The sequence below is a fragment of the Xiphias gladius genome, chromosome 1 (assembly GCF_016859285.1).
Source record: "Xiphias gladius isolate SHS-SW01 ecotype Sanya breed wild chromosome 1, ASM1685928v1, whole genome shotgun sequence".
Taxonomy (NCBI): domain Eukaryota; kingdom Metazoa; phylum Chordata; class Actinopteri; order Istiophoriformes; family Xiphiidae; genus Xiphias; species Xiphias gladius.
Window position 1 is genome coordinate 32,025,706 of NC_053400.1, and position 15,295 is coordinate 32,041,000.

General features: G+C 43.0%; 1 protein-coding gene across 1 annotated transcript in view; it reads left to right on the forward strand.

The window, feature by feature from the left end:
• Positions 1-239: 239 nt before the first annotated feature.
• The window catches only part of serinc4 (serine incorporator 4), a 24,575-nt gene continuing 9,519 nt past the window's right edge, over positions 240-15,295 (forward strand). Inside the window, exons 1-6 of the mRNA XM_040133894.1 lie at positions 240-359; positions 6,705-6,872; positions 9,138-9,316; positions 11,803-11,882; positions 12,285-12,378; positions 15,231-15,295. The exon at positions 15,231-15,295 is cut by the window's right edge and continues 147 nt beyond it. Of these exons, the coding sequence (XP_039989828.1) occupies positions 240-359; positions 6,705-6,872; positions 9,138-9,316; positions 11,803-11,882; positions 12,285-12,378; positions 15,231-15,295 (706 nt within the window). The remainder of the gene's footprint in view (positions 360-6,704; positions 6,873-9,137; positions 9,317-11,802; positions 11,883-12,284; positions 12,379-15,230) is intronic.

Genomic DNA, 15,295 nt, shown 5'->3' on the forward strand with positions numbered 1-15,295 from the left:
GCAGCTGAAGCGGCGCTCACGCTGAGGCCCTGGGCTGCAGGGAGCCCAGTCGGACTAGATTCACTGCTAATCCAGCATAAGGAGAGCGCAGGGACATCCCGCTGGATTGAGCGCTGTGGTTTTACTTTTCGTTTTCGTTTTCTAACAGGCCTAGTAGATGTTGTGCTCTCGCCCCTCCGAGGATGTGAGGATGCCATCTTTGCAGGTCATCTGACAAAAGCTCTCTGTGCTGGAAACTCATGGCCAAATGTAGAGCCGTGGCGGCCGAGGAAAAGCAGTTCAGGGGCACAATGTCGGCCACTCAGGGGATGAACCGCAGCGGCATCTACAACTACTTCCTCAACATGGTGGCCTATCAGGTGAGAGCTGATGAGCAGCAGCACAGGAGGCAGTGGCTGCAGCTGGAGCTTGACCTTCTGTCAGTGTCCGCTTAGTACTGATTGTGAGACGGAAGCGTATTTTTCTTACTAGATGATTGTATATCAACCCCGGGGCTGATTTTATTAATAAAGACGCTGGTTGAGAGAACAGCTTGTTTAGACAGCTACTGGAATATTGGGAGATTTTTTTCTCATCAAGCTTTTCATTCAGCGGTGGCAGAAGTATTCAGATGTTTTATTTAAGCAATAGTAACAAAAACCACGGTGTAAAATGTTATTATCAGAAAAATATACCTTAGGTTTCAAAAATCCCCCTTTCAGTGTTACATTACTACCTACTATATTATTAGATTATTATCACTGATGCATTAAAATGTAAGCAACATTTTAATGTTGCAGCTCTGAGGTGCAGCTATTTTTATATTTAACCATTTCAAACATTGTTGGGAGGTTAAATCTATAGCAATGCATCACATTTTGTAAACCGATCCAACATGTTGTAAGTTAAATCAGAATAAACGATGGTACTCAAGTACTCTAAAGTAAAAGTAGCTCCAAAGTGTGCTCTGGTGCACGCACTTCGTCATAATGGTCCACCGCTGCATTTATCTCTGGCAAAGGCCGATTTCTGTCATGGTGATTTTCGGGTTTTAATTTCAACTGAATGTTTTTTACAGGTAGTAGATAAACGCTGCCTGTCTGAGGCGGATAATATTCACTGTCTTTGCTGAAGCTGAGTCAGAATGGTGTTAAATCAGGAGGCCTCAGTTTCTGGTGCCGCTCCGCTCTTTTGTATTACATTTTCAGGTGCTCGTGTTCTTCTGGGGATACATGCTCTGTTGTTTTTTTTTTTTTTTACTGTTTTATTTCTCTGAAAATGTTGGTATTTTGGTTTTGCTGACTTCTGTAGGTTGATGGCAGTAAATGGGCACAAGGAGTTGAAAATTTAATGTCAGAATCTGTGATATCAGGTCTGAACAAAAAAAACAAAAAAAAAATCCATACTACGTCTTAGTTTCAGAAATGTAGATTTTTTCATTGACAGTTATTTGGAGCTGTTGATCAGAGAGTTGTTGGTCCAGTCGCAGTTACTTTGGTTCATGGTATCGCTCGTTGAAAGTGTTTGAGTAACCGTGAGGATTGAGAACATATAAAAAAAACAAAAACAAAAAAACCACTCTTGTTACCAGTAGCCTGCCCGCTGTCCTACCGTCACTGCAAGGCGAGGAAATCTCGATCCAAACTTTCCTCCCGCGTGCTCCCTCGGTGATGGAACGAGTTACCAAACTCAAGTCAGTCAGCTGAATCCCTGTCTGTCGTCAAAGATCGCGTTTCTGGAAAGACAGAGACGGAGAGAGAGAGAGGCAAATCTCTAAAAACTCATTAGCAGGGCACTTATACGTTACCTCGTGCATCTGCAAGCTTTGTGACACATGTGCCAGGTGGAACAAGAACTGAGCGTTGAGGCACTTTTCTCTGACAGACTTTACCTTGATCTACTGTGGCTTGGATTGTACCTGATTCGTGTGCAGCTTTGGACAAAAGCGACGCACGAATCAATGCTCTGAATGTTCTTCTCGCGCCAGCATCAGGTCTAAATTTGTTACCGGGGATCAGTTCATTGGTGGTTTCGGTCTTGGGGTCTTTGGTCGTGGGCTTTGTTGACAATAAAATCAAAAAAGAAAAGGAATATCGCCAGACGTATCCTTTAAAGCAAGACTCTAACTTTTGAACGTGTAACCTGTTTTTGTGCTACAGTCACACTACATTTTAGCATGTCACAGTAAAACAAGAAGCAAACACAGCCAACCTGGCCTGGTCCCGCCCCACGGGGGGACTTGTGGTCCCACTCCTCTCACTCTCATCAGGACACTTGATGATGTTGTTTCTTAAAGCAACTGAGTCGAGAGAATCGGGGGAAATGAAGGCAAAACTCAAAGTGCCGCCATCCTGTAGTTGTGGGCCCTAACAGATGAAAAGAGAGTTTCAGTGAGGGAAGTCTGCAACAGCAATACACACATCTCTCTCATTCATCGGCCGATCAAACGTGTCAAAATGTCATCTGAGGTTCCAGTGTCCATGATCCTCATGATCTTCATGAGCTGAGGTCCTGGTGTTAAAAAAAAAAGAAAGAACGAAAGAAAGAAAAATGCCTGATAAATTAACACAATGGACTCCAGCTGTCACACAGCGACAGTATAACATGGTGTGTTTGGTCCGCACTGATTTTCAGACTTAACATTTGCATGAGAGAAAATTGGACATAGAAACAGAAAGTACATGCAAATAAAGAATTCATTTAGGTGCAGGTGTGAGAACAATAAAATAAAATAAGGAAAAAGATTATAAAAAATGTAGGCAAGAAAAAATAAACAGAAAAATAACGAATGACAACCTCTTTTTAAATGCTGTAAAACAATATTGATTATATTTAAAAAGATATGCAGATAACATAAAGACTCAAACCATTAAACAAAATTAAAACAAAACTGATATTATTTTTTACACATGTTCTGTTTAAATACCCCAATAGGGAGTGAGAGTAAGCAAAGAAAGCATAAGAAGAAAGTTATTATTATAAAGTTAAAACAGAAGTTACTTTATTAAAAAAAATGAAATAAAAATAATGATATCCCTGTAACCAACTGAAAAAAAGTAACATTCCTTCAGTTAGTGTTTATTGCTTGCACTGGAATTCCTGTTTCAACCCAAATCAATTCACTTATTCTTGAAATAAATAACTAAAAAATGATATATTTTATGAAAACCAAATTGAAATGCACAAAGTCACGGCTGTATATGATGAAAGCTAAATTTGGATCACCGGTGCATTAAGAATGTGATTCATGCGGGATTAGCCGTCAGATTAGCTCCCTGAACATGCAGGGAAGATGCAGGAGGTCTCATGATCAGCCGGACTGTGTCCTGGTCTGCGTTTATGGAAAACAGTTGACCAGTCCGGACGCGACCGGGCCGCCTGGTGCATTGTCCCCAAACTTGCACAATGCTTTAATTCGGACTGTATCTCTAGGAGCTAAAAGTGAGGGATGCACTGCCCGTTGACCGATCCTCCACACCCAGTCTTCGCAGCAGACCTAACACACTGCTGTTTGGCCTGGATATGCTGTGTAACCCCATTGTATTATTTGGACTCAGTTGTTGTTTTTGTTTTTTTAAAATCGCTGCGATGATTCTGTGTTTTGATACCAGAACTAAGCTCCCTCATGACTGCCACAACGTCACCGTTAGTCCTGTGTAACTAACCTTAAACTGGGCCAGAGGACAGACATCTGCAGAGGTTGGGTCCAGGCATAAAACACCACCGGCCGTCTGTGAGATGGCTCACTGGAGGTTTTACATTTTCGAAACAGCAGTTTTGACAAAGTTCTTCCTGTGTTCGTTTGGTGTTTCTGTGGCAACAAACTGAAACACCGCAGCACCAGTATTCAGCAGCGGTTTGTTGAGTCGGCTTAAGTAAAATTTTATTCAAAAAAATAGAAAATGAATGACAATGTATACCTCTGAGTTTACATTCAGCCCGGGAGTTTATAAATGAGAGATTAGTAAAGTAAAAATGATTTGATTCAGGATTCATTTTTCATTGAAAGTAAGAATAATAATTCTTTTGTTTTAGGTTGGAAACATACAAATTAAGGGCCGATTGGTCTATGTAGTGCATCCGATAAAATCCTGCGTATTTAATCTTTTTCTAAGTCCTGCATGTTGAGTGAGAGTGGCAGTGGCCTTTCTGTTCAGAGAGCAGGTTTGTTTTTTTGACTCATGGGGTGATTCGGGTTAGTGGCGATATCTGGAGCCATAACAGAAACTTTCAAATAACTCTGCTTCTCTTTGTGGTGAAAAACAAGCAGATGATAAATAATACAACTCTATGTGTACAACACTTTACAAACCGCTTTACAGAGAAACAGGACCAGGTGAGGACCTAGTATATGACTGGACAGCCTTTATCCGTTTGCTTCTCTCCTACTCTCTGTGCTCACATATACAGTAGTTTAATTCCGCCGAATTCCCGATAAAGCTGTTCTCATTTACATGTTTTTCTGTTTCTGTTGTCAGACAAAGGAACAAGGATCAAGCTGCCGCTCTGCACTGCTAAAATCCTGGTTTTATAACTGCAACTTCGTCTGACAAAATCACCGCACACATGAGTTAAATACAACAGCTGTGCTGGGATTTTGGCTATATTTGCCTGTAAAGTGATCACTCAGAGAGAAGGTTAGAGGCTCATTCGTGTCTGTGTCAGCTGCCTTGTGGCCAATTGAATGAGACGCATAGAGAGGTGTGGTGGCGGAGGGAGAGCCCGACCTCCGGCTCACGGGGCAATAGTGGTGACTCTCTTCTACGGAAAGTAGCTAAGGTTTGTCCAAAAAATCGGATTAGACTAGATTTGTTGCCGGGTGATTTTGTGAAGAAAAGCCGCTAAAAGGGTGTGAAAAGTCGGTAAATGTAGCGACAAAGGCGATAAAATTGGCAACGCTGCCTGTGAACGCACCCCTGATGACGCAATAGAAATGGTTTGCACCAATTCATCTCGAAAGAGCAACGACCAATGGTGTAACTTCATCACTCGGTCGGTCACGGACATTCACGTTTATCGGACTGGCCGAAGACCGTACAAAGCAAGGGCAAAAACCAAAAATGAAATCGTAAAACACAAGGAAGAAAAAGTAGAAGAACACACAAGATGGCAAGGAAAGAAGAGTAAAACCAGGGGAGACATTTTAAATACATGATAAATGAGATATAAATAGATAAGTAAATAGCCAAAGATGAAGCCAAGACTGGACTCCAACTGGGCAAAGCAGGCAGCTGTTCAGGGGACCCGAAATCCGCAGGTTTACTCCATATCCCCTGGGGTTTTACATAATTTGAGTAATTGTAATTTAGAAATTTACAGCACTGAAGTACAATATCAACTATGACGAGTCTTGAAAAGGGTCCCTGTGTCAACAGCAGTTTATATTGTGCTTGTTTGCTGTTAAGTTATGTTTGTATGCAGCAGTGTGAGCAGTCGGCTGCAAAATACTTCTGTGAACCATTCGATACTTTAGGGATACTTTCCATGGAGGGAGATGAAATTTGGGCAAACTGTCCCTTTAATCGTGTTTCATCTGTTTCGGGATTAAATCATTTTGGAGCTACTGTAAACGATTAAAGCTCTATTTTTTATTCAGTCTTCCCTTCAATGAGAAGATGCTGGCTAAGCCTCTCTGCATTATCCATCAGATTATGACCTGCACGTGATGAGTAATAACATATCTGGATCCACTGCACCAGCCTTCTGTGCATGCATTCATATGTCATACGGAGTCGCATTTGTCCAAGAGTGATTTTTGCTCTGCATTTTGTTTTAAGTGACTAATTCCCAGATATTGAAAATCACTGAGCATTTTCACAGAGAAACGCAGCAGAACACTACCACTTTTACGAAGCTGAGACCATTTTTCCTACCTCTGCACATCGTCCCATGACCCTGATAACACAGACAGGCCTCCAGACTGTAATCTGCCGAGTTTGCCGTAGCATCGGACAGATGCGCATGCAGGTTTTGCCTCCTTGGATTTAGTTAAGGATCAGCGGTGATGGGCTTACGTCCAGTCGTCCACAGCCCCGATTTATCGGAATCAGAACCAGAATCCGCCAGATGCTGCTGGACTCATTGAATTAATCAGCCGGCAGCTGCACCACTGCCAACACACATTGTCAGTGCAGGGTATCTGATACTGTGACTCCCAAAAGTCTTCAGACACTGTGACCTGAAATTCTTACACTTGTTAGAGATACTGGTGATACAATGTTTTAAGTATCGTGATGGAGAGTCCAGTCTGTGACCTAAAATAGGATTTAGTCTCGGTCTAGTGCAGATCTCTGGGCTCACTTTGTTTGTTCTTGTCTAAGAGATGGTTAGACAAGTGGTTTTTAATGAGCAGGTCTGCTTCAAAAAGCAGCAACACTTACGCAAACATGACCCCTCTGTTATTTAACCCTCACTTTTTAGGAGGTTTCTAGAAATGTTTATCTATTGGTTAAATACTACGCATAGAGCCCGGTGGAAAGTTCCAGGAACAACTGAGCAGGACAACAGATGCACTGGTGCTTTTGAAGTTGAGAAAACTGGTGACAGAAAAGAAAACGTTCTTCAGGCGCTCTTAGTCAGCGCAGGGAGAGAAATGTATGACTCCCTTCTAAGATACATCAAGTTCCTCTACTCTTAGAGTTCATGCATCAAGAGTAATTTACTCTTCTCCTTCTTTCCATGGCGCTTGTTTCTGTGCTTGATCATCATCTCCTCCTCCTCCTCAGATATGCTGCTGCTGCGGACCGGCTCCCTGCTCGCTCTGCTGTGCCTTTTGTCCTCCGGTCAAATCCTCCACCAGCACGCGGGTCATGTACACCCTCTTCCACATCATGAGCTGCGCCGTCTCCTGCCTCATGCTGTCCCGCACCGTCTCCGAGCTCGTCAGGGAAAATGTGAGTCCTGGAGCTTATTCCCCGCGTCATGTTTGGTTCGTTTGTTTTGCGTAAGGAGCCTGCGACAACAGGCTGAGGGGGATTGGTGGTTTTGTCTCGTGGATCAAATCGAAATTGAAAAGAAGACAATCGATCAATATGGCCACTCACCCCCTAGGAGCTTCCAGGAGATCAGATAACAAAACAATACCACAAATCAAAGAAATCAACTGAAACACAACCGTAACAACCGGCAATCTCCGGCTAGACAACAGGCGACAGAATAGAAGAACTGTATAATGATTCTGTGCAAAAGTCCTGACACAAATAAACTGTAAAGACGCAATTCTAGGAAGCAGCAAAACGGTTACGAGGCCCCAGAGTTCATCTCTGCAGTCCTCATATACCCCAAGATGGTTTGTGATTGGCTGCAGGTCAACAGCTACAACAGCCAATAGAACGGCGAGGACGACAAACAGCAGAGACACATTGAACAGTCAACGGAGAAAATTCATTTCATGTCAGTCAGACGGCAAAAATAAATAAAATAAAAATAGAGTAAGAGAACTGAGAACTGACACCCAAGTTTCCGTAATGTGACCTTTGGACGGTCGCGGAGCGAGTATTCAGATCCTTTACCTAAGTAAAAGTAGCAATACTGCAAAATAAAAATACTCCATTACAAGTAGTAGTCCTGCATTTAAAATGTCACTCAAGTAAAAGTATGTAAATATTATTTGCAAAATGTACTTAAATGATAAATGAGATAATTGGATCGTTAATTCTGATGCATTTATGTCTAAGCAGGATTCTACTGCGGTAGCTGGTGACGGTGGCCCTAGTTTGAACCACTTTGTACACAGTTAGTTTATCATTTTTTATAAGGCCACCATATGTTTTTAATGTAAAATCTGAACCTGTAGAGTGACCTGTTACTAACGCTGCGAAGTGGAGTAGTGGAGTAGAAGCGTGAAGGAGCATAAAATGTAAATTAGCAGGTATAAGTCCCTCAAAACTGGACTAAAGTCCAGTGCTTTTGTTAACAGCAAAATAAATGCGTGACGTTGCTTTATGACCTGGCAGAGTTTCACATTCAGTGCAGCTGTAGATATACACATAAACTGCCTTTTTCATGCTCAGGAGACAAATCCTATTAGGTCAGTAGAGGGGCGTCCCGTGGCCTAGTAGTCAGGATGCATAACACACCGTATAACTGCCATGGTTCGGGTCTGGCTGAGGACCCCGGCCGCTTGTCAAAATCAAGTAAATATCTTTTACAGCTACAAAATGGCGTCTTCGTGTTACTGTCCCTCTACTGAAGCTCAGCACGGAGACATTGTTTGGGGAAACAGAAAGAGGCGATTTTGTGCCAAAAAAAAGGGTCTTTAACTGGATCAAATTGATTTGTCTAAGCCTCATATTAACTTCAGATAAAATTTGGAATATATTTTAACACGGAAGCCCCCCACATACACACACACACCCCCCACACACACCAATTTGGTTATCATAGTCAGATGAACCTAAAGTTATTTGTAAATCAGGAGCCTTCCACCTCTATTTAAGTAATTTATGTCTGTCCTGTCGCGGAGCCGTTGTTTTGTCACGATTGTATCCTCATTTTGTTTGTACTCCTCACCATGCAATCGCGGTCTTGATAAATCTGGATCGTGTTAGGAACGGCTGTTTTTAAACGGCAGTATGAACATGGGGGACGATTACGTCAAGCAAAAACTGTTCCACTGTTGGTTTTAGACAGACCTGGAAAAACTGCCCAAAAGTGGATGATCAGTCAGCAGGTTATACCTGCAACATAACGCCCCGTGACGTAATGCTTCATTTTGCAAAAGTGATCATGCGCATCGCACATTTAAAAAAACGGATCACGGTATCAAGTAAATGTTTCCACTGGAGCCTCCCAAAACGAACTCTTGGTTTTTGTTGACGTACATTAAAAGCCAGAGGACACTTTGAGAACACTTAAACTGATGGCATGGTGATTCTACTGAACAGCAACACATCTCCTTGCCCTTTAAATTTTGGTTTGGTGAGTTGTAGTTTTGCCAAGATCGTTGCCAAGAGCCATAACGTTAGGCATCTAGGCATTTTCTGAAAGTTTCCAATTTAACTTTATGTAGATGAGTAGATGAGGATCTACTTGTTAAGACTTATTTTCATTGTTATCACCATGAAGAAGTGGCCGGGGCAGAAAGACACACAGATAGACGGATGCTGTGGTAGATAAAATGTGGCGTGCGTGTGTGTGTGTGTGTGTGTGTGTTTCAGGTGCCTTTCTTCAACGTGGTGTGCGACCAGGCGCATGGCGGAGGCCACTGTGAGATGCTGGTGGGCTACTCAGCGGTCTACAGAGTCTGCTTTGGCACTTCTTGTTTCTACCTGATGATGGCGATCTTCCTCATAGACGTGAAGTCCAGTCAGGACTTCAGGGCGCTCATACACAACGGGTCAGTGCTGCAGAGTTCGCCTCATCAGACATGTTTGTTCAGAACCCAGACTCTGGGATGGTGGCCGATCTCACTTACATGTCGTTCAAACAGTAAATAAGTTATTTATCTCATCTGTGTTTTATTTCCAGATCAAATAGCTCACCAGCAACACTGTTTATTCTTATACTTGGAAATCCAGGAGGTCGGACTTTTGCACCTGTACATGAACACAGCATAGCACTCAAAACAGAACAAAACAGAACAAAACAACAAATGAAATGACATAAATTCAGACCTGACTTCATTAAATTATCATCGACTGACCACCAATCTTATTGTCAAATCTGCTGACAGACAGGCGCTCTAAGAGAAAGACATAAAGGCCTGAATATATCACCTCCTTACACCGTTTTAGAAGAGAAAATAAACTTAAAATTCCTAAAAAATATCCTCAGTCAACCACAAAACATTCTCACATGAATCCTTGCCCACATTCACTCAGTCTTCATGTCCTAAAAATCCTAAATGAGGCTCGGAAAAGGAAGAACTCCGACATTTCTCTGAATTTACAATCAGGTTACTAAGACTTTTACGTCATTTCCTGGGATAAGAATATTTAGAATCCAGAAATGTTTCCACACCTCTCCTGAAGTACACACATCTTTAAATACTTCAGCACAGTCTGGGAGGAGAAAGTGTTTTTAATCCCTCCGCTCACCTGACCTGGCCGGCTGGTCTATTTAAAGCTCTTTGTTGTCACACTTTCCACTGCAAGCGCGCTCGCTCAGAGCGGCGGCGGTGACGTGGCTGGGATTAGGATTTGACTGGCGGGATTGGCGGCCCTCTCCCCGGTATTAAACTACTCACAGGGGTCTTAAAGGTGCCACGGTGAAAGGTTTCAGGGTCGTTGGCAAAGGACACAGCTCCCAGTGGTCTGTGGGGAGGTGGGGTGACCCAGTGCCCTTCTGAAATCCTGGAGGTCATTATGGAGACCAGACAAAAGTCACATGGACGTGCAGACGGACACGGACACTGTTTGGAGGGAGGTTGAGACAAAATTTGCTTTTACATCAGAGCCGTCCTCATCTGCAAACCCTGTAATTCCATTTGTAATTTGGTAGGATAAGAATAATTCTTTGATCTCTAAACTTTTTCAAAGCAAATACAAGGCAATAGGATGAAATATACTTCAATGTCCCCATAAGTAAAGTTGTATAAATGAAAGGAAATACATTCAGTGGTACATTCAGGACTAAACACAACCATACATAGCTATTGCACAGACCCTAGGCCTGCCACGCCTTTTACCTCCCAATGTATTTCAAACGAAATCAGTGTGAGAAGCAGGGACTCGGTCAGAGTCTCCGTGGTGCCACTTCCACACTTGCCCAGTTTCAAACTCACTGGGCAAGACCCCAGAAAGCAGATGGAAACATACAATGGGCACAGCAGAGTCCGGGCCAACGGTGGTTGCATCCATTCAGCCATAAAAGAAACAGGCCACCGTTGGGTGAGTGAGGATGACGCAACACTTACAGTTTAGGTCTCCGGTGCAACACAAAGCATGCATTCGTGTATACGAGTCAATTTCTGGATCTTCAAACGGGCTTTACAGTGACATTAGCAGCCGCAACTCTGCTCGCACTCACTGGCTAATGGGCGAAGTGACAGCCGGCCTAGGATTCGAACCGAAAACAACAAGTTTTATAAATCTGTAAAAAAAAATCAATACAAAACACTGACAACATAATATATATATATATATTGGGACATGTAACAAGGAAGTGGCGACATTTCTGCACGCTCTGCGTGATCGTCCCTCGGCATTGGCTTTTTGGGCGGAGGTGCTAAGAATCATTGATGAGTGGCTCAGACCCCCTACCAGAGATAAATGCCTCCTGCCACCAGGACCATCTAGAGCAGGGTTTGGGCTGGTTTCATCGTAGCAGCCAGGCTTGTCTTAAGGAACTGGACGAGCCCACACAGACCAGAGTCAATTAAACTTGTGACGATGACTGCATCGTTTGAAATTCGACTGCCAGGGTAAATTAGGTCCAAAGCAACTATAATGTCATGGAAACAAATAGAACGAATAAAAACAAATAATAAATAAATAAAGAGAAGAAGAAGAATGAGGAAAAAAAAACAAGATTTTAAAAAAAAAAATCACTGGTTTAATCTTGACTGATAGAGATGTGAGTACAGCAACTTTCCTGAGACAAGTTTACAAAGTGTGCCACCGCCAGGGAAAAGCAGCTTAAGTAAAATAAAGTACAAGAACGAGCAGAAGCAGAGTATTTAGAGCAAAAAGATTAAAGGAAATGAAGTAAATAGTTTTGACATTAATGCAAAATGCAGGAACAGGGAGGACGGCAGCAGGTTCACCCTGACACAAATGTATTGAATCTTTGAGTTTTCATTTGACGTTTCAGTCTTAATGTTTAACCCTTGACACTAACCGGTGACTGTTTCCCTGCTCTGTCTCTCCGCGTGCCGTCCCACAGCTTCTGGTTCTTAAAGTTCATCACCCTGCTCGGGATGTGCACCGCTGCCTTCTTCATCCCGACGGAGTCCTTCCTGCACGGTGAGAGACTGAGCAGAGGCCGCTTGCTGTCCCTCTGCAGGGGCTCAGCTAAAAAAAAGATTCATCCTCTCTGAGAATGACAAAAAAATTTTAAACAAAGGGAAGAAAATTGGTGGCGAGGATGTTGTCAGGGCACCTATGTCTGCTCCTGCTAGAGGGCAGCAGAGCTCCGCTCCTGAAAAGACTCTCCAGGTCGACTCTGCCGTGACTTATTGGCCCGTAAATCTGAAGCCTGATTTCACCGCTGTTTGGCAACAGTAAATCTGACGGTGATACATTCCTGATATCAGAGAATTTTGATTTATGATCTCCAGTTCTCTTTCTTCCCTTCTTGTTCTCTCTCGATGCCCCGGAATAAATCAGTGGGTGATGGCTCTTCTCCCTCTCCTTTTCTCCTCTAAGCTTGGCATTATGTTGGTGTGGTGGGAGGATTTGCCTTCATCCTCATCCAACTCATCCTCATCACGGCTTTCGCGCACACCTGGAACAAGAACTGGTGAGTGAGAGCGACACACGGATAAAATATCACATATATCATTTTATAATGCGATAGGGATATAAATCATCATATAGGAAATTCCTAAAGTTCATAAGACAGAACGGTGATAGGTTTGATAAAATACCCAGAGGGGAATTATATGGTCAAAAGTATGTGGACACGCTTGCCTGCACAGAGCCCTGACCTCAACCCCCCGTCCGACGCCGTTGGGATGAACTGGAACACGGACTGTGAGCCGGACCTTATCGCCCGGCATCACTGTCGGACCTCGTTAATGCTCTTATGGCCGAATGGGAGCAAATCCCTGCACACCGGGTTCAACATCTGGTGGACAGACTGAAACCAGAGGAGTGGAGGCAGTTAGAGCAGCACATTAATGCCCATGGTCGTGAAAAGACACATTCTATAAACACATACAGGTGTAATGTTCAGGTCTTCGCATACTTTTCGGCCTTATCCTATTGATGCAAAAACCCGGTAAATCCACTACTGCCATAAAGCAGTCTTGCTCATTGATTTTTGACATTACTCACAATATCCCAAGATAAGTCTGAGAGGGTTCGCAATAAGAAAAAAACAATACATTTACTCCAAGTTATATATATTTTTATTATAGTATATTTGATCCTTTGATCCAAAACTTTTCAGGCCTCAAAGTTGCTCAATTAGAAAAGGGAAAGAAGATCCCCCTTTGGTTGACCTGTCATAAATCTATGCAGTGGCGAGGGGATCGCCAGTCAAAAAGGTTGGAGGTTTCTGGTCTAATGCAGTGCACAGTGTGTTACTGTGTGCGCTGAGGTCATTGCCAGTGAGAATTTGCCAGATAAGCTGTTGCAGAGAAATATTTGATGGGTGTTTGTTTCTGAAAAATGTCTCTGACTTGGATGACTCCTATTGCCTCCCCCCAACATGTGTCCGACCCAGGGGAACACACAGACTCGATTTTCATTTGAATTTGATTGTTTTTACACAAACACAAACTCATGCCAGTAGAAAAATTTGAGACATGTTGAATTGCATAAACGCATTTCCTACACGTAGTGGCTTCAAGACGCATTTAGGCTGCATGAATTCTCATTTTAGGAATGAGTCACTGTCAAGGAACACATGAGCCTGCTTTTTCTCCTTCAAATGAATCCAGTCATTTTTGAGAAGGCAAGGAAAATGCTCCAAATGTATTAACGATTTCTGTAAGAAAATCTTGACAACGGGTCACCGGTGGCTTTATTTTGAAGGCCCGGAGGTAAAAAGGTTGGAAATTGCAGGTCTCAAACTGCTGGAGATAATAAAGAGACTCCGTAGCTATGTGACAGTGAAGTTTGAGGCGAAGGAAATGTTTTTTTGGCGGCAGTAGAGGTTCAGTAATCGACTGGTGGGACAGGTGATTTAACAAACTGTCCTACAGTTCAAACAGTGCACCTACAGCGTTCATTCATATCGTTGCTGCCCAGTGATAACCACGTATCTACTAATTTGCTGAATTTTAATTTTTCAGATAGACCGAAGGAATAAACGTCCTTGGTGGGTTTAGAAAATGCTCCTACTTCTTAGACTAAATAAACCTTTGGGGACACACTGGTGGCGCAGGGGTTGGGGTGCCGACCGTGAATTATGGCGTCCCCAAGTTCGAGTCCAGCCACGGATCGTTTTCTCATGTTGTACCTCATCCTAAAGGCGAAAAATACCACCAAAAAAAAAACTGAACTAATGAATATAAAGATAAAACCCCACTGGATTGTCTGAAAAAATACATTTCACAAATCCTGAAACAGGTCAGTGTTTATAGTGAAAAGTTGATATTTTGGAGATACATGCTTCGTACATACGTACACGTAAAGACAGTAGCCTGGTTCACATCTGGAGAAGAGAGTCTCTCTTCCACACTGGTGATGACGGATTCAACTTCTGTCCAGCAGAGTCGTGTTAATCGTAGAGACTGACTTCACCAACATCTGTCCCGGACAGACAGGCGGCTCAACAGACAGGCAGGTCAACAGACAGGCAGGTCAACAGACAGACAGGCAGGTCAACAGACAGGCAGGCAAACAGACAGACAGGCAGGCAAACAGACAGACAGACAAGCAGGTCAACAGAGAGACAGGCAGGTTTACAGACAGACAGGCAGGTCAACAATCAGACAGGCAGGTCAACAGAGAGACAGGCAGGTCAACAGACAGACAGGCAAACAGACAGACAGGCAGGCAAACAGACAGACAGACAGGCAGGTCAACAGACAGACAGGCAGGTCAACAGACAGACAGGCAGGTCAACAGACAGACAGGCAGGCAAACAGACAGACAGACAGGCAGGTCAACAGACAGGCAGGCAAACAGACAGACAGGCAGGTCAACAGACAGACGGGCAGGTCAACAGACAGACAGGCTAAAAAGCCTAAAAAATTACCTCAGGAGTCGACTCCAAAACAGAGCTAAACTTAAATTCATCAAATTCATCAAAAGTTAAATTCATTAAAAGTTGGTATTAGGCCAATATTCTGTCCACATTTTTTATTGAAAAAATACACATAGTGATATGTAATTATTGGATACATGTGGCAAACTTTTCAGTCAAGTTAATACAGTAATTCAATTCAGTAAAAAAAATCCTGGATTTGCACTATAAATAAATCCCTTGTACCTTGACACAAGTTTATTGTAAGATTCATTTAAATTCAATTTAGTTTTTCAAATTTAATGTTACACAGTGGTAAAAATATAACGACCTTGGTGGAAAAAACATTACTCTGCAGCTGCAGGTGTGTTTTTCTTTGCCGCCTGGAGCATCCAAGCAGCATGGATGCCTGTGCAGGATGGATGTGAAGCTGAGCCCTTCACTCTGTCCCCTCTCAGGTTGACTGGAGCAGCAGAAAACAAGCGCTGGTACCTGGCAGTGACGTGCGCCACCCTCTTCTTCT